Source organism: Agelaius tricolor, unplaced genomic scaffold, assembly GCF_023055355.1.
Source record: "Agelaius tricolor isolate 1412-34295 unplaced genomic scaffold, bAgeTri1.0.p SCAF_2, whole genome shotgun sequence".
NCBI lineage: Eukaryota > Metazoa > Chordata > Aves > Passeriformes > Icteridae > Agelaius > Agelaius tricolor.
Genome location: NW_027269262.1, coordinates 74663224 through 74690999, shown reverse-complemented (window position 1 = coordinate 74690999; position 27776 = coordinate 74663224). Strand labels below are relative to the sequence as shown.

At 41.7% G+C, this 27776-nt stretch overlaps 1 protein-coding gene across 2 annotated transcripts in view; it reads left to right on the top strand.

Annotated features, from left to right (window-relative positions):
• Positions 1 to 3666: 3666 nt before the first annotated feature.
• Positions 3667 to 27776, top strand: part of ESRP1 (epithelial splicing regulatory protein 1) — a 30178-nt gene continuing 6068 nt past the window's right edge. Inside the window, exons 1-13 of one of the 2 annotated variants that reach the window (XM_071449396.1) lie at positions 3667 to 3798; positions 4005 to 4133; positions 4970 to 5083; positions 7538 to 7652; positions 14833 to 14931; positions 15034 to 15088; positions 16917 to 17027; positions 17114 to 17246; positions 17333 to 17375; positions 18670 to 18971; positions 20543 to 20761; positions 22651 to 22849; positions 24671 to 24839. In XM_071449396.1, coding sequence (XP_071305497.1) covers positions 3667 to 3798; positions 4005 to 4133; positions 4970 to 5083; positions 7538 to 7652; positions 14833 to 14931; positions 15034 to 15088; positions 16917 to 17027; positions 17114 to 17246; positions 17333 to 17375; positions 18670 to 18971; positions 20543 to 20761; positions 22651 to 22849; positions 24671 to 24839 — 1820 coding nt within the window. Of the gene's footprint in view, positions 3799 to 4004; positions 4134 to 4969; positions 5084 to 7537; positions 7653 to 14832; positions 14932 to 15033; positions 15089 to 16916; positions 17028 to 17113; positions 17247 to 17332; positions 17376 to 18669; positions 18972 to 20542; positions 20762 to 22650; positions 22850 to 24670; positions 25710 to 27776 lie in introns of those variants that run through there. The other variant, XM_071449405.1, reaches the window with a different exon arrangement.

Below are 27776 nucleotides of genomic sequence, written 5' to 3'. Positions count from 1 at the left end.
TGACATTGAGAAAGAAACTGCTGAGGAAACATGATTAAGTTTCACTGAAAGACAAGCAGCCAGCCAAGCCAGAACTCTCTGTCTGGCATGCTCCACTGTGAAGTAATTTCAGAAACGTGCTGGATTTTTGTACTAAAGTATAAATGTTTTTCTAAGAAGTTGCAGTAAACTAAGACCTGAAAGGGAAACTGCACAAAGAAATCCTATGCCATTGAATCCTGCTGCTCCAGCCTAAGCAGAGTTCACAAAGCAAACTCCCTGTGTGAGGACCAACATCACTCTTTAGATGCTGAGTACAGATCACCTGCAGCCACTACTGAGGACAAACACCCCAGACTTTCACTTCACAAATGTTTTACTCTGTGGATCAAAAGTGAGAAGACAAATGCACAAAGAAAACCAGGTGCTTTAAACCTCGGACAAATAGGGTACAATTATCTTAGTTGTTTCCTGATACAGGATTCACATGGAAAATTTCACCTACTGCTTTTAAAAACTGCAGGGATTAATTTGACATTTTAAGCCCTTAAATTGTAGTCCCTGCTACCAGTGAATGTCAATTTTGAAATCTTGGACCAGAGAGAGTGAAAATTACTCTAGCCATCATGTGTCATGCTGGAATTTGGTAGCAGCCCCCACAAGGAGAACCAGGCTGCAGCAAACCACAGCAGGGCAGGAAGAGGATGCCAGGCACTATGGGGACAAGTCAGTGGCTGACAGGATCCCCAGCAGTGGTGAAACACATCTGCTCCCTTCCCGACAAACAAATGTGTTTGTGCTAATAAAAGGTGGTGCAAGCTGTGAACCTGCAGCAGTACAAGGAATAGTGATGAAGAAACACACAAGGCACACCTTCATTGAAATGTCCAGCACACAGCTGAACAATGAGCTGACATGATGGGTGAGCTGCTGGCTCACAGGTCATATGCAAAGAGTTATAGTGAATGGGGTGACATCAGGCTGGCAACCTGTCACTAGTGGGGTTCCACAAGGCTCCATCCTTGGCCCAGTTATTTTCAATGTCTTCATTAAAGACTTGGATGTGGGACTCAAAGACATACTAAGTAAATATGCCGACAACACCAAATTGGGAGGAGCTGTCAACTCCTTTGAGGGCAAAGAGGCCCTGCCGAGGGATGTTGAAAAATTAAGAGAGATGGGCAATCATTAACTGTATGAAGTTTATCAAGGGTTAGTGCCAGATTCTGCACCTGGGATGGGGCAATCCTGGATGTACGGACAGCCTGGGGAACAAGAGGCTGGAGAGCAGCACCACAGAAAGGACCTGGGGGTCCTGGTCAGTGGAAAGTTGAATGTGAGTCAGCAGTACCCTGGCAGCCAGGAGGGCCAGCCCTGTCCTGGGGGGCATCAGGCCCAGCATCACCAGCAGGGCAAGGGAGGGGATTGTCCTGCTCTGCTCTGAGGCAGCCTCACCTCCAGTATTGTGTGACATTTTGATCACTGTAATATAAGAAAGATGTAAACCTCTTAGAGAGTGTCCAAAGGAGGGCCATCAGAATAGTGAAAGGCCTTGAGGGAAAACTTTATTAGGAGCAGCTGAAAAGAAAGGAAGAGACTGAGGCGAGACCTCAACTTATGTCCTGAGACTGTCCTCAACATCCTCACAAGGAGCATGTACGTATCTCTTCATTCTTGTGACCAGTGACAAGAACTTGAGGAAACAGCATGAAGCTGAGTCAGGAGAAGTCTATGCTAGATATCAAGAAAAGGCTTTTCACCCAGAGGGTTCCTGGGCACTGGAACAGGATCCCCAGGGAAGTGGTCACAGTACCAAGCCTTCATTAGTTCAAGAAGCATTTGGACAACACTCTCAGGCACATGGTGTGATTCTTGGGGTTTCCTGCACAGGGCCAGGAGTTGTACTCAATGATCCTGATGGGTCCCCTTGTTGCCTATTTCCCAACCTGGAAATGAAACTCAAGATAATTTTAGTAAGGAGGTAATATAAAAGAGGATCTTTAATGAAGGCCTTCAGGGGCAGTTATGGAAAACTTCCACAAAAACCTACCCCCTCCAGGGGTGAGTACATTTCTATAGGTTTTAGGAAATTAGCAAAATTGATTAAAAGCACTCATTAGAAGGACAAGTGGTGATTCAATTCCCCCCCAGGTCAAGCCCCTCCTCTGGAGCCCCCCCTTCATCACTGGCTGTACTTTGTCCATGAGAATGTATCTCCAAGAGTCATTCTCGGCCTTGGTTCCCAGGAAGAACCAAGAACCAGAACCGCTGGGGCCTTGTACCCCCCGGGGCTTAGAGCTCTGGAGTTTGTTTTGTCTTTCTGCTTAGGGAAAGGCCATGGAAAAGTACTGGGAAAACTAGCTACTAATTCAATAGGTGACAGAGTTACAAATATATGTGTGAAGAGCACAGAGAACGTATAAAAGCAAAAAAAGGCAAAACCTAATCAGCATCACCCTCTAACTCAGTATATTCCATGAGTCTGTGATCTCAGTAAAAACTTCAAGAAGCAGCATCTCAATGAAGTTGGAAATGAACAACTGAGGTCCTAAAGAATTAAGTATATTACAGGATTCCCTGCAGAAAGTTAGTGTGGTTTACTCTACGTTCTGTGATTTGTCATGAAAAAAATTTGTGTTGGAGAATGGTGCATTTAAAAAGGAGATTTTAAAATAGAGATTTTACCATAAGACAAGAGAGATTGTCAAAAGAGCCAAAATCACCAGCTCATCAAGGGAAGGCTGCGACAGCCAAACCAGCCAGCTCTTAACACGCGACTTGATCCGCCGTGCCAGAACGGTAGAGAAGCTGCGATGCCGTTGCCTTAAGGACGACAGAGGAAAAGGCTTTACCGCCCTGAGCCCCTGGTCTCTCTCGGAGCCGCTCGGGGGGCAGCCGGCCCGCACGCCGACACAGCGCTCCCTGGCACCACACCGGCCCCTCCGGGCCCCGACCAAAGGCGGGGGACCCGCCGGGGCTGTTACGAGCGGCGTGGCCATCTCCCCTGCCCTTCCGTCCGGGGGACGGAGCTGCCGGAGCAGGGCAGGAGCAGAAGTGCCCTCTGCGGCATGTCCCGGCAGGACCGGGCGATCCCGCCCCGTCGCTCAGGAGTTGCACCATGCCGGTGCAGCGCTCTTCGCCGGCGGAAGGCGCGGCTCGCCAGGGTCCGGGCACGCTGAGGCTCCTCAGGGGCCCGGGGCTGCTCCTCCACAGCCGCGCCCCCGCAACATCTCCGCAATCCCGGTCCGCGCCGGGCGTCCCGCCCGCAATCCCAGCCCCGCAATCCCAGCCCCGCAATCCGGCCGCGGCCCCCGGCGCGCTGCCACGTCCCCGCCCGGCGGGGCCAATGGGCGGCGGCGCCAGGTGTGTGTTACCTGCACCACGTGGGCCGGGGGCGGGCAGGTGCTGCCGCGGCCCCGCGCAGAAAAGCTCGCAGCCATTGCGCCTTCCCCAGGAGTGCAGTCAGTGTGGGAGCGGCTACACCCACCTCGGAGAAAAGGGGGTGGGAAAGAGGGGGAGCCGTGCGCCTCCCCCACGCCAAGTCCCTGGGGAGTGAGGCTGCAGCTGGGGGTTCTGCCGCTTGGGTCTTGCTTGGAAGCGCCTGGGGCAAGGAAAGTTTCCGGCTTCTTCTCTTTCCCCTCTTCTCCCTTTCCTTCTTTTTATCCTCTCTGCTGGCCCGGTGGCACGATGACGGCGTCTCCCGACTACCTGGTGATTCTCTTCGTGACCACGGCGGGCACCAACGGGGCAAGGTTGGGCTCGGACGAACGAGAGCTGCTCCAACTCCTGTGGAAAGTGGTCGACCTGAGGAGTAAGGAGGTATTTTCACCCGATGGGAGAGCACCCCGACCTGCTGCTCCCCTTGGCGCCTGCCATGCTGGATGCAGGCAGGGTGGTCTCGGCGCTGGGCTGGTAGTGGGTGTCCCAGGCTGGAGCAAGCTCTGGTGGAGGGTAGGGGCTGGTGCTGCAGGTGGGGACTTTCAGCCCGGAGAGCTGACTCACCCCCTCCTCTGCTTTCTCTGGAGCTGGGGCACCTGCATGACGTGCTGGTCCGGCCTGACCACACAGAACTGACGGCTGAGTGCCAGGAGATCACCCAAGTGGATGTGGAGAGCCTGGCACTGGCTCCACCGCTGGAGCAGGCACTGAGACAGGTGACACCCCATACCTGGCCGCTAAGTGCCGGTCTCCTTTGGGAGCTCCCCCCTGGGGTGGAGGTGGTATCATCATCTGCTTATCCCCACCATCAGAGCAGAGGAGCCTGGTACGGGAGCAACACAAACACGTGTGGCCCAGAAAGGCCCACAAAGACCTACACTTACAGGCTTTCTCCCTTGCCTTCTCTTTATTTGCCTTGGGAAGAACTGAACCCCAAGAGAGGAAGGTTAGGGTTAGCTATTTCCCTACCCCACTCTCCTGCCATGCTGGACCCTGAGTGAGTTTCAGCTGAGGGTGAGCCCTCATCAGTGTTGGAAGAAGCCAGCTTTAGGTGTCCCCTGTTAAGGCTTGTGCTCCTCAGTCCTGGGAAGATGATGGTGCTGAAGCCTCTAGCTTAACAAGGAAGTGTGTGTGATTCCCATTGAGGGTAGGGCTGAAAGCCTGTCTTCTTTCTGACATGCTTGAGTGCCCTGTCTAAAAAGCTCTTCTGCCCCAGTACTGCCTCAGGTCTTTGCAATCAGCTTTGTCTCATTGCAATGCTCTTGCAAATCTTGAAAAGGATTTTATTCTGTGGTGTGGGCTGTGTAGAGATATCTCATTAGAAGGGGGGAAAGGGGTGGTTTCCTTGTGAAGAGATTTATCATGGAAGTTAGCATGTGCTTAGCTAGTAAGAAACAAATCTACAGAAGTGAAGGAATAGGCTTATATGAAAAAGAATTCCAGCTCTGTGTTCCTGCTGCCCAGGAATAACATGTTACTAACTGATGACACTGCCTAGTGGTGCCACTCTGATCTCTGTAACATGTATGTCTTTTCTTGTTCCTGCCAACAGTTTAATCAGTCCGTGAGCAATGAACTGAACATTGGTGTAGGTACTTCTTTCTGTTTCTGTACTGATGGACAGTTGCACATTAGGCAGGTTCTACACCCTGAAGCTTCCAAAAAGGTATGTAGTTGTAGCTTAAGTTTTACTCTTAATGTGCTTTTTATGATTTCTTGCAAAACAAATCAACTTCTCTCTAGTATGAGGGTACCTCCACACAACTGCAGCATAAACATTGCTCATATGTAATGTGCTTAGAGCCTAAAGAGCCTGTCTGTGTGGAAGGCATATACAGTGCCCTGTATATGGTCCACCCTTATGTGGTCTTGAGATGCCTTTTTAAGTTAAATCAGAAGAGGCTCTTGAGAAAGGAGCAACATATTTGATCTATATACAATATACTTGTAGCTTCTACAGGGTTAACAGGTGGGATGTGGGATTGTTGCTAAATAATTAACCATCTTAACCATAAACTGTTTTTTGAAGTTTTACATTCATGCCTAGTTATATCAACTTTCAATCTTTGGGTATTGAGTTGACACTCCAAGGGCAGTGTTCATATTTGTAAGGAGCTGAACAGTAGAGTGAGGCAGGCTATGAGTGATGATTGTGCTGTAATCTGGAGTTTTACATAACTTCAGAGTTGCCAAATCACTAACAGTGTTATGGAGTCCTGACTGCTTTTTGTTAGTGATAGGGTTGCAGCAATATGTGAGTCTCTCTGGTTCTGAAATAACTACCTCAATATTAATACCTCATTTTGTGGTTTGGTATGAACATGCATTGCTCTGTAACTGAGCTGTTCTGCTCCTCTCATTGTACTTGACTTCTGTGCCCATCAATTTGCTGCCCCATCTTTGAAGGGACACTGCTGCAGGTCTGTGCTGTTACAGAAGTGATCCTGAATGAGCTTGGTTGTAGTACTTGTTTGTGCTTTAAGTATTGATAGCTTTGAAGGCTTAGAAGAGGAACAGTGAGCATTATTCACAGTGAAGGGACAGTTCTTATATATATAACTTGCCTTCTATGACATAAAACATGAGAAAATGTGGAAACAGGTTTTTAAGAGACTTTCTTCTTGGCTAATAAAGTGAAACTTGTTATCCATTTAAATTATGTAAGCAAAAGAAGGGACACATTCTACAGTTATTTTAGTTGGTTTGATGGCAGGGATCCTTTTTCTGTATCATAACAGGGTCACAGACAGGCATCAAATCTTTATCGAAATCTTCTGTTGCTCTTTTGTTAAGAATGGTTCATTTGTAATTTGCTTTGTGCTGCCTGTAGATTAAGTAAACCGGATGCTTATGAGACTTGTAATAGTTTTTTGATGAATGTCCTAATGCAGGGATTGGAGTGTGGGATCACTAAGATCCAGATAGGCAGAAATCTCGAGGCTCTTAAGATATTTATTTCTAAGATATCCATTCTGAAGCCATCTAGCAACTCCTGGTATTCAGAGAATGAATTGGCATCAGCCATTCCAAAAGAACATAAATGAAGTACAGAACTTCATTTCACATCAAGGAAGAAAATCATGCTTAAAACTAGAGCAGGAAATGTTGGCAAGCCCATCTGCATTTTCATAAGTCTTAAAAGAGTATCGTTTGCCTAATACACCTGTCCATATGCTAAGATAAGCTCTAATGTTCTCAAAGCAGAATTTGTTTTAGAGCCTAAACTGTGTTCTTTGGGCTCCCAAAATGTGCTTTCACATAGGCTGCTATCTGTTATAATGCCAGCATGCTAACTAGTTGTTAAATCCCAGAAAGCCTTTATCTGTAGTCTAGAAAGGCCTTGCAGGCAACAAACAGCCCAAAGGAATATGTAGGTATTCTGGGGTGAAGAGCTAGCTGAAGGAATAAGGGTTTGCATTGGTTGTAACAGCTGCCCCCAAGACTTCTCCATGTCTTCTCCTTTCCACTCCCAAAAAAATTAGAAGCATGTGGTAGATGTAGTGGTGGGCAAGAAGGGTTTCATTGACTTCTAGTTGGCTGCATAACTTGCTTCTGGCCTTGTATGCTGCAGTTAAAGCAGTTACCATGCATGGGCTGACAACTTCTGCACCATGTCAAACCCTCTTCTGCACAGTCAGATTTTTTATTTCTTGGAAATAAATATTTGAAGTGTGACTATTCTCTAAAAAGAGCCTTTTCTATAAACTAAAATATCTGCTAGTCTTGTGAAATTTGCTTAGTTCTACAGACTGAACTGACTAACCTCTGGCTTTATATAGTTAAATTTGCAATCAAGAATTGATGATAAATCTTGCAATAGGAAGCATTTTCTCTGCTACATATATGTTGGATTTGAAGCTCTAGTAATGATGGCAAATGTTTTTCTGGCAGTGCAAAAGCACACTTCTCTTATTAAACAATATAAAGAGAAAGCTGTTTAAGAAAAATGTTTTATGAAGATACTTACGTGGCTAAGAAGAGCTATGAAGAGCAATCTGTAGCAAAGAGATTGTTTGTGTTTCCTATCTATTCTAAAGCTATTATTAGAAAGTTTGGTATCTATACACAAAGTAGGTTAAACTCACCCTAATTGACAGTGGTTACTTTATTCATTTTACAGAATATTTCACTGCCTGAATGCTTCTACTCCTTTTTTGACTTGCGGAAAGAGTTCAAGAAGTGTTGCCCTGGCTCACCTGAAGTTAGCAAACTCGATGTTGCAGCCATGACAGAATGTATCCTTTTAACAGTGATGGTGTCTCTGCTGCTGTTACAGTCTTGGCTGAATTTTAGGACAGAGGTGTATCAGTAATGCTTGCAACACATGTTTAGGGGTGGTATAACTTTAATGAGTGACTCGGAGCTGTACTTAGTTTTCTCACAAAGATAAAGATAAAAGCATAAGAGGATGAATGCTTCCATGGAGAAAATCCTGTATTTCTTCTTGACTTATGTGTGTTTTCTTTACCATCTTGATATTTGTCTCTTTAAATGTCACAGTGATGGTGCAGCAGCACTTTTTTTTTTTCAAATTGCTGTTGGAATTATAATATTAAGTTTGGGGGTTGAGTTTTATAGCATCAGTTAGATTTTTATTTTATTTTAGGCAAGAGCAAATGTTGGGAGACTACCTTAGTTTTCAGGAGAGGAGATGGTTATTCTTGGTGTGACCTAGTAGTGAATCTCTAATACAGGAATGCTGTTGCAACATGTGGTATTCAGTCTCAGAGAAGGTGCACATGCTACACCTCACAGGGTGAGGCTTGGCTGGCACCAAGATGCAGTCAGTAGTATGTTTCCATTTTCAGTGATAGGGATGTCTAAAACTACTTTGTGAATAGTCTGAAGGGGTCTGTAACCCCATCCTGTCTCTTCCCTTGTCTGAACTTGAGAACTGAAGCTGTGATTTGGCTCTGCCTTCTTCCCTGGCAGTCTCCCCTCTTGCTGCAAGCTTCAGTCCTTATCCCAAAAATATTTCTCGCCACAGAGCTACTGAGCTATTGGAGTAGTGGTCACAAAAGTCAGGTATCAAGGAGGAATAAAGGAATTTGAGATGTTTATTTTTGGTATTGGTGGTTGGTGCTGCTGCTATTGTTTTTAATAACTTTTCTTCTGACTTGCTTTTTGTGTCCCTGGAGTGGTTGCCATTAAGAGGTGATGTCTGTGGCTTCAGAAATTTTTGGGCTTTCACTGCAGAACTAGTATTGCCTGGGCTTTGTACCTGTTGGGGGCATAAAATACACATATGGGGTGGATTTTTGTGTTTAACCATTCTGCTCTGCTTTGTTGTCTGCAAATTAAGATTAATCTTGGCTAATGAAGGGGCAAAAATTATTTCTCCCCATATTCTGAAGGAAAGCAGTATATTTAGAGTGTGAATGGATCTGAATCTTTATGTAGAAAAGTGACATAAATGCTGTGGTGCATTGAAACTGGATGATGGAGACTTCTTAAAGTTATGGTCAAAAACTTAATACATTGTTTAGGGAATGTTTTGACACAATCTGAAGAAATTAAAGACAATGAGGTACTTTAGCTGTTTCAGAGAGTTGCCCTTGTTTTCTCCTTATGTGAATGTCTGGGGTATGGATTTCCACTGTGGAAGGAATTGTATGACTGTAGCTACCTGGAGTGTCACTGGTCAGCTAGGGCATGGTGATGGACTGTGTATTCCCTGCCTGCTGGGAGAGGGGGGCAGACCACCCTGTGTTACCTGTTACCACCCAGTCAGGTAACTGTCAGGAGTTAGAGTTAGTGCTGCCTGAGAGTAGTACAATATGTACAATTGCCAATAATATTTTTTCCAAGTTCCTAGAAGCTTAGTCAGTCTATCCAAATCCACTCAGCTTGAGTCTCAGTTCTGGATAAGATATGCTTCTTAAGGTATATTAACCTAACTTCATTCTGGTCTTGCACTTATTTTTGTGTCTTATTTTGTTTTGTGACTGCTGAGGCTCTTATTTGTCAACTTGCTATGTTTATGCAAGATGGCTAAAATCAATTGTCTCTCCCCTATTAACTGTGTGAGTGTGGTAGCAGAGAGTGCAGAGACCAAAAAGGGTAAAGCAATTTTTGTTCTTCTTTTATTGCCAAATATGATAATTTTCTTTCTCCTCATCTTGCTGAAATGTATCAACTTGATCTCCTCAGTGTCAGAAGCTGCACAGGTTAATTGCCCTTGTAGACCAGGGACGTGTATGTGATGTTTAGGATAAAAAGATTGTTTAAGCAGATGTGGAGTCTAAAGACTAATTCCATAAATTGTATGCGGAGTTGTTTAGTTCTTCTTTCTTCATGTATGGATATGCTGGGGTGTGGACACAAAAACAAATCAGAAATAAGTACAGTAGGTTGAAATGAAGCTGCAGATTAGCTCATAGAATCTGATCAAGCTCTTTTTATTCTGGTAGAAAGTGCAACTTCTTGGCCTCACAGGTAAAGAGGGTGTATGACCCTTCCATGATTTCTGCCACAGAGACTATAGTGTGCCAGATACATTAGCATTTGGTGAGGATGGAAGGTTTTAGTATGGGGCTGACTAGATATTTGAGACTTGCATTTACAGACTGGTAGAAGCATGAGTAGAAGGATTTTTGGGCACATCCCTTCATATGCTTACATCTCCATTCATATGTGTGTAGCCTGGTTGTGATCAGTAAGAGGAAACTTTTACTCTATAAAATAGTTAGCAGAAAGTTGGGTATTAATCTACAGTCATTGAAGTTATTAAATTCTTCAAAAGCTTTTGTTTTGATGGGTCACTTTTGATCAAATAACAAATTACAGGCAAATGAGAAATGTACACAGCTGTTCCCAGCTGTCAGGGGAGATAACTTCCTACAGCACAGTCAATTCCAGATACATATTTCGGTGTACAGTACACTGGATTGTAGGTGCTTGGCTATGTATTTCTTGCAGACAAGGCAAGCACAATCTTGTAAAAGAGCATAGAGATAATAGACTGAATAACTGGCTGGGTTTTTCTTCCTTTAGAAAGTACTTTGTGGACTTACTCTCTCAGGAGACTACTTGAAATTTGTGTACAGCAATGAAACCATGCCAAACTTAAGAACTCAGGTGAAAGCTTTACAAATCTTTACTCCCAATCCCTGCAAGAAGTTATGCATTTCACAACAAACAGCAACTCATTTCTTTTAGATAAAAGTAAAGCAATGTTTCAAATGCTATGAAATTCAAGGAACGAAGGCAGAACTGAGACTAGTTGTAATTATCTCTGAGTACTACTGCTGCCTAACTCATAGTGTCAAAACAGTTCTTGTGTATGAGACAGCTTTCTGGCAGACTTTGTCAGAATTGTGTAAGTGTAATGACAGCAGGACAATTATGAGAAATTTTGAGTAACAAAACTTGAGGGAAGTGATCATGTTCCAGCAGAGAAAAGGACTTAGGTCTGTCGACTTTTTTTTTTTTATCTGTGAGCATACAAAGGAGGAGGGTTGTTCTTGCACCCTCTGTACCTCCCATACTTGCTACACTTCTTGATTTGCAAAGCTTGCTGAGCCAGTTTTCAGCCTGTGAGTGCCTTCAGGGTGGAGTGAATAAAGCTTGCATGACTATTCCTATTAGGTTTGCAGAAGACTCATCCTTTGCCTCGAGATTGGGCGTGCAGAAGCTATTAAATGGCAAATAGCACTTGCTTCCTCCCGTACTTGGTTTGCTCCATTCACTTGTGAACTGGATGTGTGAGGATAATTTCTTACTAGGAGTATCTGCCAGTGTTGTCAGTAGAAACTCAGGGGCACTCCAGAACAGCTTGTTTATTGTGCTGGATATTGTAGTACTGAAACTTGATTTGTTGGGGTTTTACTGTTTGGTTTGTTTTCATGTTTTTACCTGGGTGTCTTGGAAACAATAATATGGAGCACAATTATAACCAATAGTGCTTAACTCTGGCAATAAAATGCCCATAATTGGGTATTAGGTGAGAATCTTGGATATTGCTATTTGTATTTCCTGTAATTGTACTCAGGAACTGGCTAATATTACATTACCTTTATGCAAAGCATTATGTAGAAAGATGTAATCTTCTGTCTAAAGGGACTTAAATAAGAAACAGAACAAAGGGCAAAGGATTGGTGCAGAGCACAATTGCAGTGCTGTTTCATGTCATCCCAGGTTAAGTTAGTGATTCAATGAGAAAGGAGTTAAGAGACAGTGAGAAGGAGTAAGTCTTGGAGGACACTGGCAGTGAATGAATCTGTGCTGCTACACCTGAGGAAATAATTTAGAAGTTTCTTCCATGTTAGAGAGGCTACCCTAATATAGAATATACCTTTCCTTCCTCTTCCCTTTAACTTGCTGAGTGTTGCAGAAGGTGGTACCACAGCTGCACCCCAGGATTAAGTAGTTCCTTGTTTCCCATCCTTCCTTATTTGGGACTGTCTTTAGCTTGTTGCTTCATTAAGAATATACATGTAGATGCTACTGCATATATTAGCTCTGGATGGCCATGTCTGATTTCTAACACTTCTTTAAATGTGAACTTTGGATTATCCCCTGTAATTGTCTTTCTCCAATTGCCCAGGAGAACCATCCCTTAAATATAAATGTACAGAAACATATAGCTGGTCTCCTATCCCTTCACAGAACAAGGAATAGGCTTTATAGACTATTTAATTTCTATTTTTTCCCAAGTACCATAATTTCTAGTGTCTCTATCTATAGATGTCTACCTCTGTGTAGTCAATCTTGTTCATTAGAATACAGATTTTTACTTAACATGTTCTTTAAACATGCAGAAAATGATCAATTTTCTTCTCCAGTCTTGCCTAAAAGCTGTGCTTCTAACAAATCAGAGGTGAAGGTGTGAGGTTATGTCTGCAATAATGTTGATGACTTACTTCCTCCTCTCCACTGTGTTTATATTTCTCTAGAGTTTGGCACAACTGACTCCCTGTGTCTGACAACTGCTACCAGCTTTTGTTGGCACTACAGCATTTTCAGGAACTGCTTCTCCTGTGGACTAGTGTTTTCAGAAAACAGTTTCACTGAAGAATATCATGGGGTGGGGTCCTTGTTTTTTTCCTTGTGTGATGCCTTCTCTTCAAATTCCTGCCCCTCTCACATTGCTCATTCCCCTCTCTAAATGCTGATCACTTGTAGGGATCTTTGGCTCAGCACAAAGGAAATATTGAAATGCCTTTTCAGTTCTGACAGCACAGTCTCACAGCCAAGCACATGCGTATGCATGTCCCCTGCTGGAATAACTATTGAAACTCCTGCCCCATTTCTCTTGACTTTTGACAGAGGAAACACTTTTCCAAAATCTTCATAAAACTTGGTCAGGCAAGACTGGGGTTCCAACACCTGCACCATCAGCAGCTTCTGGTTCCCTCTGTGAACAGCAGAGGCTCTGCAGAAGCCCACTGTGGAGCTGTTAGGTGCTACAGGGGGAACAGTGTCAGGAAAGGGAGGAGGAGCACTACTCTGCTCTGATATACAAGGTGCCCAGAAACATCTGTGTGGTGCTGCTTAGGCACCTTCTCTGTCAGTCTGTGGGTTATTTTTCTTTCCAACCCCCCCCTTTCTGGGGACAGAGGAGGTAGTGAGCTTGAGCTTGTTTAAAGCTTAGGAAGAGAGACTGTGATTAAGAAATTTTTTGTTGTCATAAATAGTCGTAATCTCTTAAACCATGCTTTGGAGTTGCTCAGGCTTTTTGGCTTGGTTTTTAAGAAAACTGTTTGATGTTCCTTAGTACTTTACCTCAAAGAAGGTACTGGGGGGGGAGGGTAAAGGCAATAACTAGGAAACTATTTATAGTCCAGCAGTTGGAGGGGAGGAATCACTGGTTTAAGTATTCTGCTTTTTAAACTAAGATAATTCACTAAAGCTTCAAATGTTCTTCTAAGACTAAGCATCATCCTCTCACATTCCATACTCCAATGGACACTTAAAAACCAGCAAAGCTTCAAAATCAAGTTAGCCTGAAGTGTATTTTGTTGGCACAACAGCTTTCCCTTCCTTGCTGTGTAAGAGGAATGCGTTAATTCAGTTCAAGTTATTTTTCACTTGCAACAAGACAACTGTTAAACAGTTTTTTAAAAATCTGTTTCTGTAGGATGTCTTGCTGTCATCCTATGAATAATAGGGAAGACTTTATCCTACAAAGAAATTTGTGCTGGCTCACCTGTTGATGAGATGATACAACAAAGCTGGTATGGGGTGTTTGTTTCTAACAGAAACTGTTCTGTTCCCTGCACTTCATGTAGGCATCTGACAACTCAAATGTTGCTCAGCTCTAGGTAGAGAAAGCAGGTTTCCCCTTAAAATAGGAATGCTATCTTGGACTATCTAGCAACCTTTGGACATCATAATGAGGGCTCTGGAGCATTTGAAATGTGTTTAATGTAGTCCGGGGGGCATGTGGACAAGTAATTGGTGCCCTTGGCTGTTTTCAGTGTGTTGCATTATTGTACCTCCATGTCAGGATGGGTCTTGTTTAAGAAACTCTCATTTTTGTTCTGAAGTCTTGATGCAAACTGATAAAGGGAGTAAAAAGTGAAACACTTATTCCCAGATTTCCTTATTTTTGTTCTGTTCTTAATTACATTTTTTACCCTTCAGTCCTCAAAGAAAAAGAGTGAAAAAGACCTTTTTAAAAATTTGCTTAATGAACAATGGAGTAGAATTGCAAATAATCTTGCAGTCCTGTAGCTTGGTGTTGGAGAGCAAATATAATGGAAAACAGGAGATACCATAGTAAACTGTTTACAGTTGTCTGAAACAAAAATAGTCTTTCTAAGGCCTTCCTGGGACAGGATGCTTCCTGCAGTCATTTCCAAAATCCTTTGGACTGAAGCTATGGGTTGTGGGGCTCTGTTTTACCTCTTGACAAAACACATGACTGGTGACTCTAACCAGATTCTCAAAATGCTTGTGTGCAACAGCACAAAACTTGGGTTATAACTTCTAATAGGCAAGGTTTAGACAAGGTGTCACTTATGAATTTTGTTGAAGTGGTGAGATACTTGCTCTGCTTTGGGATTTACCTGGTCAAAAAGTACGTGGTATATCCCTCCATTTCTGGAGCTTTTAGTTGATTGTTTGCTTCTTCTCCTGCCCCAAATCTTCCCCTGAAGATTAAAGAGGATGTTAATTAAAGAGCACAGGGCTCCAGTCTCTTCCACATGCATCAGTGTATCTGTCAAACATACATTTTAAATACATGTCCTTATTATGGGGTCTCCTGTCCCCAGATGCTTTCTCTAGTGACCTTGCACTCCCACAGGTGGCAGTAACTAGAGGCCAAGGCAGAACAGCTAATGTATCCCAGCAGGAAGATGGATTAAATCTTCCCCTGAGAAGCAACATACAAGGACAACATGGAAGTGTTGCTGTAGCAGGGAACCAATTAGAAATCTGTTTGGTGATGATTGACTTAACTCCAGCAAAAAGATTTAAATCTTGACAAGAGCAGTCCAGCATTTCCCTATGGAGCCTCTCAAGTTGAAGATATGGGGAATATTATTTTAACATTAATATCTGAACCATACAGTAAGTGATTATGATGAATGAGTTTTCTTTGTTCCTTCTTTGGTTTTGCTGCCTGTCCTGTACATTGACAAAATAGGAAATAACTTGTGCTCTGTTTCATAGATCACAGATTTTCAGATCCAGAAAGGGTGAACTACAAATTTGAAAGTGGGCCTTGGTAAGTACTTCGTCCCTCTTCTTGTTGCACATGTTTCAACCCCCACCACTTTAAGGTTACTGTTTAGATCAGCTGTACTTCTCTCTTCCTAATTTGCTGATAGCTGTTACCATTATACTTATTTACCTTCCCACTGCTAGGGGAATTGATTAGATCTTCAAGTGGGAAAGGGAACAGGCAATCTATGATCAGATGCAAACCTGTTTTTTTGTTAGGCTTCAGTGTTGCCTCGGAGAGTTCAGTTAGCTTCGGAGAGTTCTGTGTTCTGCTAATAAGTGCTTATGATGGGTACTAAGTGTGTTGTGCTATTAACAAAGAATAAGTAGTGTTTCAGAAATAACCCTATTAGTTACTAGCTATTGCACTCTTCCTGCAATTTACTACACAGGTACTGCATATACAGATTTTTTTTAATAGGGAAGAAACACTTTCATAAAGATATCGTGCCAGGAGTACTGTGCTACCACTCAGTTTAATCTATGGTGATTCTTATTCCCAAATATGTTTTAAACATAAAGCTTTATCTGCTTTTGTTGCCTGCTTTGTTGCTTGGGTAGTTGATTATGGGCTTTTTTTTTTTCGTATAACTGCCTTTTTTCTGTGTGTAAATACAGATTTTTCTCAGTAGTTTTCTCAATGATTTCTCTGCAATATCACAAGATACTTGTGTTAAACTGACCTTATTTATACTCCCATCTTACACAAACACTTCCCTCTTTCAGATTAAGGATCTGTCATAACAGTAGATGATGCTTATACTTTTGAGTCAAAAGTAAGAAAAAATGCAACATTCATAGACAGTATCCAGAGAGATTAGCTCAGAGGCTATGTTCAGACTTGTTATAAGCTTTTCCCTTTTCACTAACAAAATTCTGGGATGAAGTGGAAGGTTCACATTTTATTTGAGATAATGAGAAGTACAGAACTCGGAGGCAAAGGGGAACAGTTTGAGACAGACATCTACAGAAAGACCACCTGAGAAATTAAAATGTGAGTGAGAAACATGACCCACCAGGCATACCACAGCCCTTTTGTATGTGAGAGTCCTCTACTACTGAACAACACTTCATCTACTTAATCAATCACTTAAGCTCTTCCGTGCAAAAAAGCTGTTCCTGTGATAACCAGAAAGGCAGGCTTGGGTAGCTGTGAGGTTTTGTTGAACTTGACACTTTCAAGAAATAGGGGAACAAAAGGGACTGTAGTAATGACCAATTAAACCTGGCTTTCTGTGGCTAAGCTATTCCCATGCTAAGCAGCCAATGTAGCCTTTAGCTATGTTAGTCTCTAGTAGCACAGTGATGGCCCCTTGACTCTTCAGGCCAGAGTCCTCTGTGTGCTGTGTACAGCCCTGAACAGATTTGGTCTTGGCTTGTGACTGGTTCCAATACACTGTCACAGTAGAAATAATAAGCAGTAATGTCTGTTATATCTAATTGTTCTGCTTCAATGTCTACCTAGCTAGATTGGAACTGCAGGTACTTGGTTTTTATACCAGTAACCCTCTTCAGATAATGGAGAAGCGCAAATGATGTCAGGAAAGGGAAATTAACTGGGAATATGATTGAAGAGATGACAGCTCAAAGAGTAAACGTGGTAAAGCATGAAAGGCGAACTTGGAAAGGGGCAACTTAAAGCAAACTGTCCCTTGGAGAGACTTGTACAGTGGCTTTCAATTGTTGGTGGCACTTGGGTCTCACTGCCTTGGCATTGCTATCCAGCAGACATGGAGCAGGGACAGAAGCCTGTTCCTGCAGTATAAATGACAAGCAGGCAGGTTGGTGTATGGCAGATGTCTCTGCATTACCACTTCTTTCTGTGCCTGCAGCAGCAAGATGGAACTTGTGGATGACAATGCTGTTATCCGAGCAAGAGGATTGCCATGGCAGTCATCTGACCAGGACATAGCAAGGTTCTTCAAAGGTCTAAATATTGCCAAGTGAGTAGTAAAGAATTTACTTGTACCTTTGTGGCTCTTCAGCTGCATAGGTCATGGAGTTTCATCTCTTGATTTAAATCTTGCAGAGGAGGTGCTGCGCTCTGTCTCAATGCCCAAGGTAGGAGGAATGGGGAGGCTCTTGTGAGGTTCGTGAGCGAAGAGCACAGAGATCTAGCACTACAAAGGCACAAGCATCACATGGGGAACCGATACATAGAGGTGGGTGACATGGTGGGCTTTGAAATCCTCTTCTTGAAACGAATGCAAATTACATGCCAATCACGTGTTCCTTTTTTTTCCTTTAGGTATACAAGGCAACAGGTGAAGACTTCCTTAAAATTGCAGGAGGTAATTTTGAGGGGATGAAAAGGGATGCTTTGTTCCATCAGCATCTCTAACTTTTGGCTGCAAAATGCTCCTGTTGAATGTGGCCCCTTTTCCTGTCTTTGAACAAGAAGTTGGCTGGTGTATTGATTATTATGTATTCTGCTAGCAGCAGTCCAAGATGGTCCATGATCTGTCTGCCTCTCTTCCACATTCTTGCCATTTTCAAGCAGCCTGTCGATCAGGATTTGATTGGGCAAAGTGATCTTGTATATGAACTTAATTTGTTAGGTCATCTTCATGATAGTGGGAATCTAAATGCTATTGATTGCTGAAAAAATGAAACCAGAGTAGTTTTTCAAAACAATGTAACTGCTGTTGCTGTGGAGGCATGCATGTAAAAACAAACAGATATCACAGTGTAAATACAAGGGATTTATGGAACTGATTTTCGTCAAATCAAATCTTTGCCTCAGACTTAATGGGGAGGATTTAGGGGAGATACTTATTTAAGGGGAATCTTGAAATATTTGCTGATAATTGAGAGGCTGCAAAATTTGCTCTTCAAGCTCTCTCTTAATCTCTTTTTCTTCCCCTTTGTCTGCAAGCATACAAAATTTGAATTAAGAGCCAGTGAGCTGTTTTATCTGCAATACTACTTTAAGTTCCTCTTTGCTTCCTGACTGAGATTTGGGCTGAGGTTTGTAAGTGACTAACTGGAGATCTGAGCTTAAGGCTACAGAGTGGGAGATGCTGTTAAGCTGTCAACTCCATAGCTAACTGATAGGTTTGGAAAGACAAGGAAAGATGTTGCACAGTGACATTCATGAAGAATGGTGTGTCTGGTACAACCAAACTCTGCAGAATAAGAGAGCTGTAAGTGAAAGGACTGTATTAAGATATGAATTTGGTTAGCAGCTACCTTTGAATAAGGTTGTGTTATTAGCATCACTGGTCTTTTGAAGGTACTGAAAGTACAATTGTCAGACTTTGACAGTTCTGTTGATATAGGATGAAATCCCTGAGCTGTTTTCAACCTGCTCTTCCAGCTTTCTTTCCCAGAACAATGATCTGGTGACTTGGTTGCCATATATTATGGCTCCAGAGCATTCCAGAGGTATTCCACAGTTAGACAAGTGGAACACTAGCACAGGTCCCACTCACACAGGAGATTGACAGATTTTGCTTTCCTTGAGCTTTGAATGTTGCAAGTACTTCCTATTTTTCCTTTTAATAAACATCAATCTCCTCTAAATGATGGGGTAGCATGATTTTTATATACTAGACTGAAGTGCTTCTGTACTTTTTCTTGTTAAAGGTACTTCCAATGAGGTTGCACAGTTCTTGTCAAAAGAAAACCAAGTGATTGTCAGGATGCGAGGTCTTCCTTTCAATGTAACAACAGAAGAAGTGCTGACTTTCTTTGGCCAGCACTGCCCTGTAACAGGAGGAAAGGAGGGAGTCCTGTTTGTCACTTACCCTGACAGCAGGCCAACAGGAGATGCCTTTGTCTTGTTTGCTTGTGAGGAATATGCACAAAATGCACTGAAAAAGCACAAGGATTTGCTGGGGAAAAGGTACATTGAACTCTTCCGGAGCACTGCAGCAGAAGTTCAGCAGGTAGGTGCAAACCTTTCAAATGTTGGCTTTTTGTAGTCCAAACTTCTGTGCTGGCAGTAGAGAAAGCAAATCATCCTGGGCCTTGACTTGAAACCTTCTTTTACCTTTTCTCACTCTTGACTCTTGCTGAAATGAGTATTGTCTGAATTTCTGTGGAGACTTTGCTCCCTTGAAATGTAAGATCTTACGGTATAGGGGCGTTCTCAATCATATACAAACCTTTGGGATTTTGGCTTCCAATAGCTCTGTAAAATGTAGATGTGGGTCTTGTGCTTCACACTATATATTCTGAATTTGACTATGTCCAGTGATTATCTATTCAGGAGTGTTTAGCAACAAATCTTGAGCTAAAAGGTTTATCTTTAGTCAGTGACACAAAAAAGCAAAGCCTTTTGATACAGTGGTCCTCTCCAGTGTAATGTATCTGAAGAATTCTACAAATTGTCTTTAAGGGCAGATCTCTGCCATCTTCTGCAGATGCACAGGCTACCTGGCAGAGGGTGATAGGAGTTTCAAAGTGATGAGTCTGAATTAACAGGGCTTGGTGGACCATTAATTGCAGCTAAGCTGTCAGGGAAAGGGAGGAGAGCTGAGTGGACTGTTAAAGGCTCCAAAAATACTTGCAGAGCTTCAGTAGAGGTAGATACCTTTTAGAGTCATGCCTAGAAGTTATCTGTGATGCAAATTGTAGCCGTGTCATTGCATCCAAGAAATTATGCAGCTCTGTTCTCCCTAATATGTAGAGATTTCAGTGCTTTGTTTAAAAGATGACATTAGTGATTAGAAGGCAGACCCACAGTGCTCACTTGTCATTGCATTTTTCTCAAGTACTTTCATATGGTTTTGTTTAGTAAAACCTTCTGATAGCTGTATGAATGCAAATAAATATTCATCTTGCTCAGAGAGAGTTCAGGAGTAGTTAGTATTCAGTAGTTAATATTCAGGATTGAATATTCAGGCAACTTTTCACCAGACAGGGTTTTTGCTGTTAAAATTATTAACAAGAAATCTCAAAGTGTATCATGGGTACTGTGACTTGGTAATGCTCCTAATGTTTCTTGAATGAACTATGGCAGGCACAGTTAGAGATGTGTGGTAGTGAAATGTGCTTCTAGTTCCCAAACTCTCCTAAAGGTTTGCAGAGGAGGTATTTTTGGGTAGAAGTGTCATCGTGACTCTGTAGATGGTAGAATGTTTTAGGATAGTTGCATAATAAAAATACTGTAGATATACAGGTTTCATGTTCTAAGATCTCTATTGAGACTTGCATTATCTGTTCAAGTAAATTTCCCAAAACAAAACTGTTTTTAAAGAAAAAAAAACCCAAATTTTTTTTAAACAATAGCATGACTATTTATCATAGAATGACTATAGAAGTCTGAGAGATTCTGAGCTTAAACCACAACACAGTGCTTAGAAATCAGATATTTTGCAGTTAATATTTCTGTCTAGCTCATTGTATCTTAAAATACTGCCCAGAGTGAAAACAGGTGGCATTGGGGTTGTGTTTACTCCTTCTAGGTTGAAGAATGAGTAAGGAGGCTTCTGTAATCTGTTTTTGTTTTGCACAGGTGCTGAACAGGTACTCTTCCACACCTCTCATTCCTCTCCCAACACCTCCAATTCTTCCAGTATTACCTCAACAATTTGTGCCTCCCACTAACATCAGAGACTGCATACGTTTGCGTGGTCTTCCCTATGCTGCTACTATAGAGGACATTCTGGAGTTCCTGGGAGAGTTTTCTACAGATATTCGGACCCATGGAGTTCACATGGTTCTAAATCACCAGGTTGGTAGGCAACGTGTTTCTAGCCACTCTGCCAAATGCTTGTACGTGTGAATACAGTCCTGATGATGATATTCATAGGGAAGCACCTTTGGGACTAGCAGTAATTGTATTAATGTGCCTCCTGCTCTCCTCTTAAAGTGTGCTGGCAATAGATGACTTGAACCCTGCTGTGCAGACTGCTGCATTTGCTGTAGAGTAGTTTCTTTCACTGAGACCCATGTGCTGAAAGCTAAGCCAGTCTTGGAGGGGTTGGTGCTCCCAGAATAGCAGCCATGATCCTGAGCTGTGGGAGGCTTGAAGTGAAGAGTCTTGCTCAACAGCGTGCATGATGTACCTGGTGAGAAGTGCCATCAAAACACAAGAGTGGGCAATGTTAGCTCTCAAAGGAGTGGTTTGTCCCTGCCTTGCTGAACAATGTGCCACAAGTATATTTGAGGACAAATGTGACTGCAGCCTTCTAGAGACAGGAATTCCCATGTCAAAAGTCAGAAGGTTTCCTGTGTTCTTGCTTTCTTTAAACAGTCACAGCTAAGCACCAAGATTAACAGCTCATTGATGTGTATAAAGTGTCACATCTTTGCCATTGTTTTATGGAAGCAATTTCTATGAAAACCTTTTAGACAAAGGATTGTGCATTCTTGTGATCTTTATCTTTCTATTCTTGTGACTTCAGGGGGAGGAATCCTTTAACTCCATGGAGATGCTCCAAGAGGTTCAATGGAACAAGCTGATTAAAAAACTGTATAAAAATTATGGTTCTAAAATTGATTTAGCTTAGGCTGAATGTCAACCAAAACTAAAAAATACTTCCTGGTCCCAAGTAGGACTTCTGTGTTTCAGGAATATGGGGATGGAGAAGGGACTGTAGTTATTTCAGTACTTGTCTATCTAAAGACATTCCTGTGTCTGTGGAAACTTGACCTAGACAAGGCTAAAAAAACTGTAATGAATGTGTAGTGCTGGGAGAGACTAAGAAAAGTGCAAATACTGAAGCACAAGTAATGCTTTACAGTAGTATCAGCCCTTGACAGCACTAATTAAAGAACCTGGATAAGGAAATAGGTGTATGCATATAACCCTAAGGGCTGTCTGCTACTCTTGCTCTGCCCAAAGCTATCAGACTTTTTTTTTTCTCCCCAAATACTGCTTTTGCCTGACTACTAGGTTTTTATCTTTCTCAAAGTTCCCAGGTTTCAATCCTCTAATCATAAACGACTGTGTAAAGGATGCTGACAATGTTGCTGTCCGCTCCAAAATGAGATGGCTTGAGTTAGAGCCAGCTTCAGATTTCTCTCTAGTTTTGGCTACTTCAAATCAGCAGCTGCATGTGGCTAAAATAACTCCTCCCAGTGGTGTATCCCGCTCATTTACACATATAAAGATGTTTTTTTTCCTCTCTGCAAGCTCATACCAAATGTTAGGTTAGTTAGTACTCTACTAAAGCATCCCAGCCCATGTTGGTCTTCAGAAAATAAAACAAATTGTTTAGCAATGAGCACTTTTATAATGAATATTAAAAATCACAGGTAATAAATGGGGACTAGATCTTCCAATTCTGCATTCATAGTAAATTTGCAAGAGCAGGTCTCAAAGCACCAAAGTACTACTGAATTACAGTCTCTCCCATAGGTGTCTTTTTTTTTTAGATATAGATGTAACAAGTTACAATGTAGCTTAATCAAAACAGGTGAATAAATACAATCAAGTTATCACAAGTGGGAAAAACTTTAGAGGAGAGCTTAAACATGCTGATGAGTGCTCAGGATGACTGGCTGTACTTGACTTTGGAGATGAATATATTTGACTGAAGAGACTTATAACAGCACAAATTATTGCTGTTCTTCTCCCTCATGGAACCTACATTTCTTTTTTGTCTGCCTTGTTTGTAGGGACGTCCATCAGGAGATGCTTTCATTCAGATGAAATCTGCAGATCGAGCCTTCCTGGCTGCACAGAAGTGTCATAAGAAGACTATGAAGGACAGATATGTTGAAGTCTTTCAATGTTCTGCTGAAGAGATGAACTTTGTGTTAATGGGGGGCACTTTAAATCGAAATGGCTTGTCCCCGCCACCATGTAAGTTACCATGTAAGTTTTGCTTGGGTCTTGCACTATGCTCTACACTGTGTGTGGGTAGGTATTGGAGCTGCTTTGCTGACTCTTGTCCTTATTCTTGGGTAGCATTATGAGATGGGGATGTTAAAATAAGGTCTTTTGTCTTCAATCATCACCAGCTTGCAATCATTATTTTTCCCTTTGGTTGTAAATTACTATGACTGAAGAACTACTTTTGCTTTTCCAGTGGCAAATTTTCCCTCCCCTCCTTGAAACTTTAATTGGTTGGGGTGAGTGATGATTCTGAAAAGTAATTTCTAAGCCCTACCTAGACCTTAAAGAACCTTTTTGTATTTTAACTGATCTGTACTTATATTTTTTTTGTCATGGTGAGCATGTCAAGTAAGAGACCTTCCCTTTTCAGTTCCAAAACTTAATTTGAGAAAGCATAGGTAATGCTCCCCTTTGAGACTTAATCATGTGTTTTGCCTTTTGAACTGCAACTGACTGAACTCTTCCTTTGCTTTTTGCTGTTCATATGAAATGGAGGTTGGCTTTGTGGGAGTGAAATACACATGGCTTCTGCCTCAGAGAATTGCGGAATTTGTATTTCCTTTTAAATTTTGATTCTCAGACCTACTAGGGTGAACACTGACTTCTATGCAAACTTTTGGGGGAAATACTTCAGGAGCTTAAGAGCTAACTTGCTAAGGCATCTGTGCCACATAAATCTGAGCCTATGGGAAAAATAATACTTTGTTTCCAAAATCATAAATGGGAAGGTAGTCAAGTTGTAGCTTTCTCTGTGTCTCTCTATGCAGGTGTATTTTTTTGGTTCTAGATCTTTTCAGAAAAGTCCTCTACATGCTAGTCAGAGCTGCCAATACAGCAGCCAACTTCCTTTGGGGTGTTTTTTTTGAGTGCAAGTAAACCTTCAGCTAATCCTTGGGAGAGTTTTTTTTCTTTCAACAAAAGTATCTTGAGTATGGGTCAGCAGTAGATAGTCCTGTATGTGAAGGCTGTTCCAGATGGGTTGCAACCTGACAGCTTCTCTGACAGGTTCTTGGGCAGAGTTACAAACTTTTGGAAACACACTGGTCAGTGTTCCCATTTCCAATTACAAACGCCTGTGATGTATTCCTCAGATAAGGCCTTTTGGCCCTGTCATTCCACATTTTACAATACAGTGAGATGCTGGCTGTAACTCTGAATAGTAAAATTAAAGGCTTACTTTATCTAAAGCTTTATGTTCACTTACATGGAAATAGGGAGGAGAAGCATTAAGCAAAGGAGGAGGGTGAACTCTCATCAGTGAGAATTCATTTAGGGCCTGACATCTTGCTGAAAAAGCACAAAGTACACTTTTGGTTTTTGGTTGTGTTTGTTTTTTTTTTTTCATTTAGTGCTAACACTTTAAGCTGCAAAGCCATGCCTTTTCTCACTCCGCTGTTGATTAATTAAGGGATAAGCAGTACCAGGATGAAAGTCTTCTCTGTTTTGTTGAATGTTAAACAGATCTTTGTCACAGGAACTTACTTCTTACTGTGCAGAAGTCTTGTAGCTCTTGAATGCAGACTTCATTAAAATATGAGCCTAGGAAAGCAAAACTGACCTATGTATCAGAAAGGTACCCTATTCCCAGAGCAAGAGGTGATTTTTTGGTGTATTTTTGACTTTTCTGTAGACTGGATGCTAAGTGTAACACTTTGTAGTCACACTTGCATTGGTGGCTCACATTTCTTTTCTGTGGTGAACAAGGATGAGAAGGTTCCCGATGTACTGTGGAGTTGTGTGTGTATGTATTAGCTCTGGAATTTCAGAGGTCCTAATCTATTTTCCATTTGCTCCCTGCAGGCCTTTCACCCCCTGCCTACTCCTTTCCAGCTCCTGCTGCCGTTGTGCCAACAGAAGCTGCTCTGTATCAGCCATCCATGCTTCTGAACCCACGAACACTCCAGCCTTCCACAGCCTACTACCCTGCTGGGGCTCAGCTCTTCATGAACTACACAGCTTACTACCCCAGGTAAAGCAGAGGAGAACCCAAGCAGCAACAAAGAAGTCTATATTTTTTTTTTTTAATTATTCCCAGCAAATGCACAAAACTCACAAAAGAACATTATCTGCTCTACTAAGGACTTGTGGTACCACAAACAGCTTGTTGGTATCTTGTTCAGGGAAACAATTTCAGGATAACTAGGGATTGTCTCCAAGTTTTAGGTTATTGCAGGTAGCAATGTTTGGGAGGCAGGGGGGCTGGTTAGTGTGTTTGTTTGTTTTAACCTAGGACACACATTTAAGTGGGGTATTTTTTATTATTTTTGTTTCACCTAACATTGCTCTCAAACTTACTAGTCACTAGTTTATTTTGTTATGCCCTCAGTGGGAATTGACATGTGCAGTACGCTTTCCCATGTCCATAAAGAAGCCCTTGGCCCCTCTTAGAGTGGGTGGACTGGGGTCTGCCTTAGCAACTTCTGAAATACTGCCTCTTTGTGTTTGTAACAAAATAACTTTTGACCTTTATGATGGAAACTGTTTACTTCTATGACTACATATTGTACTGAATGCACATGTAAAGCATATAGAGGCATGTGGTCTTCCTGTCCTTGCAACATCAACACCTCTCACAAAGGGCTTTTGATTCTTTTGAATGTATTAGCTACCTGCTACAGAACAAAATCTCTGGATACCTGTTGCCCTCTGCAGTCATGAGGCCTTGGAAGGAGCCACGTTCCCTTTAAGCCATAAACCATTTCTCTGTTAGGAAATCTGCTCAACAACTCAAGTTTTTTTTATCTCTGCAGCAGGGACCAAATAGCTACTTAGGAAGCTGTTAAGCAATATGAGCACTTCAATACCTGTAAGATAACAAAGGTTTTCTTATTACTGTACCTATATGTCTGTGAAATGACTGATGTGGTTTTTTATTAAAATGTTTCTTTCACTAATGAGTTACTTTCTATAATGCCTTCAATATCTGTCTTATGGTTATGATATTACCAAACTCAGCCTTGTTAATGTAAGATTAAGAAAAAATAAAATTTCAAACTTGCACTGGCAATATAAAACAAGGTTCTCAATAACAGTTCTATATTTCATGAAAACATAGTAGCAGTAATAGTCTGTGGTTACTGACACACTTATTAAGATAAGAATAGACTAGTCACTGCAGGCTAAATGTCAGGCCCTAGTGATTTCTCACTGAGGGAGTTCCCACATGAGTCTCATCACTGGCTGCTTAGGCTGGGCATGGATGTTGGTCACAGACCAATCAGTCCCAAGCCCCAAAATATCCTTTTTATAGTCTTGTCTAACTGGCAGTTGTTCACTGTTTTTAGGAAACCATTATTACATAACTTCTCTGCCAATTACAAATACTGCCCTTTTAAAGAAAATAAGGAAAATTTTCTGGACTCAAGTTGGCTTCTTTGTTGTGAGATTCAGTGTTTAGGTATTGCTTTTCTATCCAGAATGTTTGATCTACAGACAATTTGTATATACTCCAATAGATGTAGTGATTCTTTGTAGAGGATGTTTTTGACTTGGTTTTTTTGGGTTGGTTTTGTTTTGGTTTGGGTTTGGTTTTTTTTGTTTGTTTCTCTTTTTTGTTTTTTATCCTTCTTTAATACTTACTGCTTTTCAGGCAAGTTCCCGTGCTTGGTTCAGAGTGCAAAAAATAATTGAGTCCATTTGAAGTAGCAATCAGAACTCTCCTAAATGTAGTTTTCTGGTTCTGAAGTTTAAGTAAAAAATTAAGTATGTGCAGCAGGAAAGAATGGGGTATCCTCTGTACTAAGTGTTCCATTTAAAAGCACATCCAGGAAAAGTAATATAGAGCTGGTAGGTAATGATCAGACAATGGTTCATAAATCTAACTGGTGAATATTTATGGAAATAAGGAAACTTCTTCTGCCAAAAGCTTCTACAACTTGTGTTTTACAAGGTCAAGTTGCTTTATAATGGTCCAACTCCATTTTCTGCACAGAAATCAACTTAAATGGTGGAAAGGTAGAAGATGTTTGTTTGGTTTTCAGTACCTATCAGATATCCTGAAACTCTCAGACTTGTCTTAATGCTCTTACAGCTTTAGTGATGAAACCACCAGTGGTGTAAAGAAATGGATGCCTTCTAAGCTATTAAAATAGCTTTAGTGAACTCCTAATGAAAAGGAGGGAGAGCAAGTTATTCAGGATCTGTGAGTCTTTGATATCACTGTTCAGTTTGTAATTATATCTGGCAACATGTTCTGACAGCAAATCAGTGGTCTTGCTCTCTGCCTAGTCCCAAGCTTTTAAGAAAGAAAGAACAATAGGATTCATGGGAAGGAGGAGGTTTTCTTTATCTAATTCTAGGTGTACTAGGTGCTGTAGGTACATTGGAAATAACTGCATTACTTGGCAACTGCTAACACATCCTATAGAAACTATTACTGTATACAAACTTGAAAGCTATTGCTACAGGGTAAACAGTTTTAAAACAAAGTTGAATCTTATTGTATTTATTAAGTTCTGATGCCATTTTTATCACTTTTAAGCAGTGCCTTCAAAGCCTCAAAAGTATCTGTCAAAATCCATACATGTAGTAATACATTTATGTTTTTAAAAAGTAAAAAAGTATTTTAAATAGCATAGTGGAAAGAGGAGATTCTTAATTGTAGGATTCATAGCCAAAACATGATATGGAAACTGAAACCTGGTGTAGGTTCAAACAAACTGGTTAAATTCCATGGCAGGAAACTCATTGTGAGTTAGTGAATACACAGAAACCACACCTGGCTCAGGAAGTCCTTGAACTCAAAATAAGTGGAAAAGCATTCTTGTGTTCTGTCCCCTATGGTAAATTCTTGTGCTGTTGAGCCAAGGTGGGTAGGTAAATTTGTTTGTTCACACCTTTGTGGGACTTGTCTTGAGAGATACAGGTACTGTTCAAGAGTGTGGTCTGTTCCAGTGTGTTTGTCTAA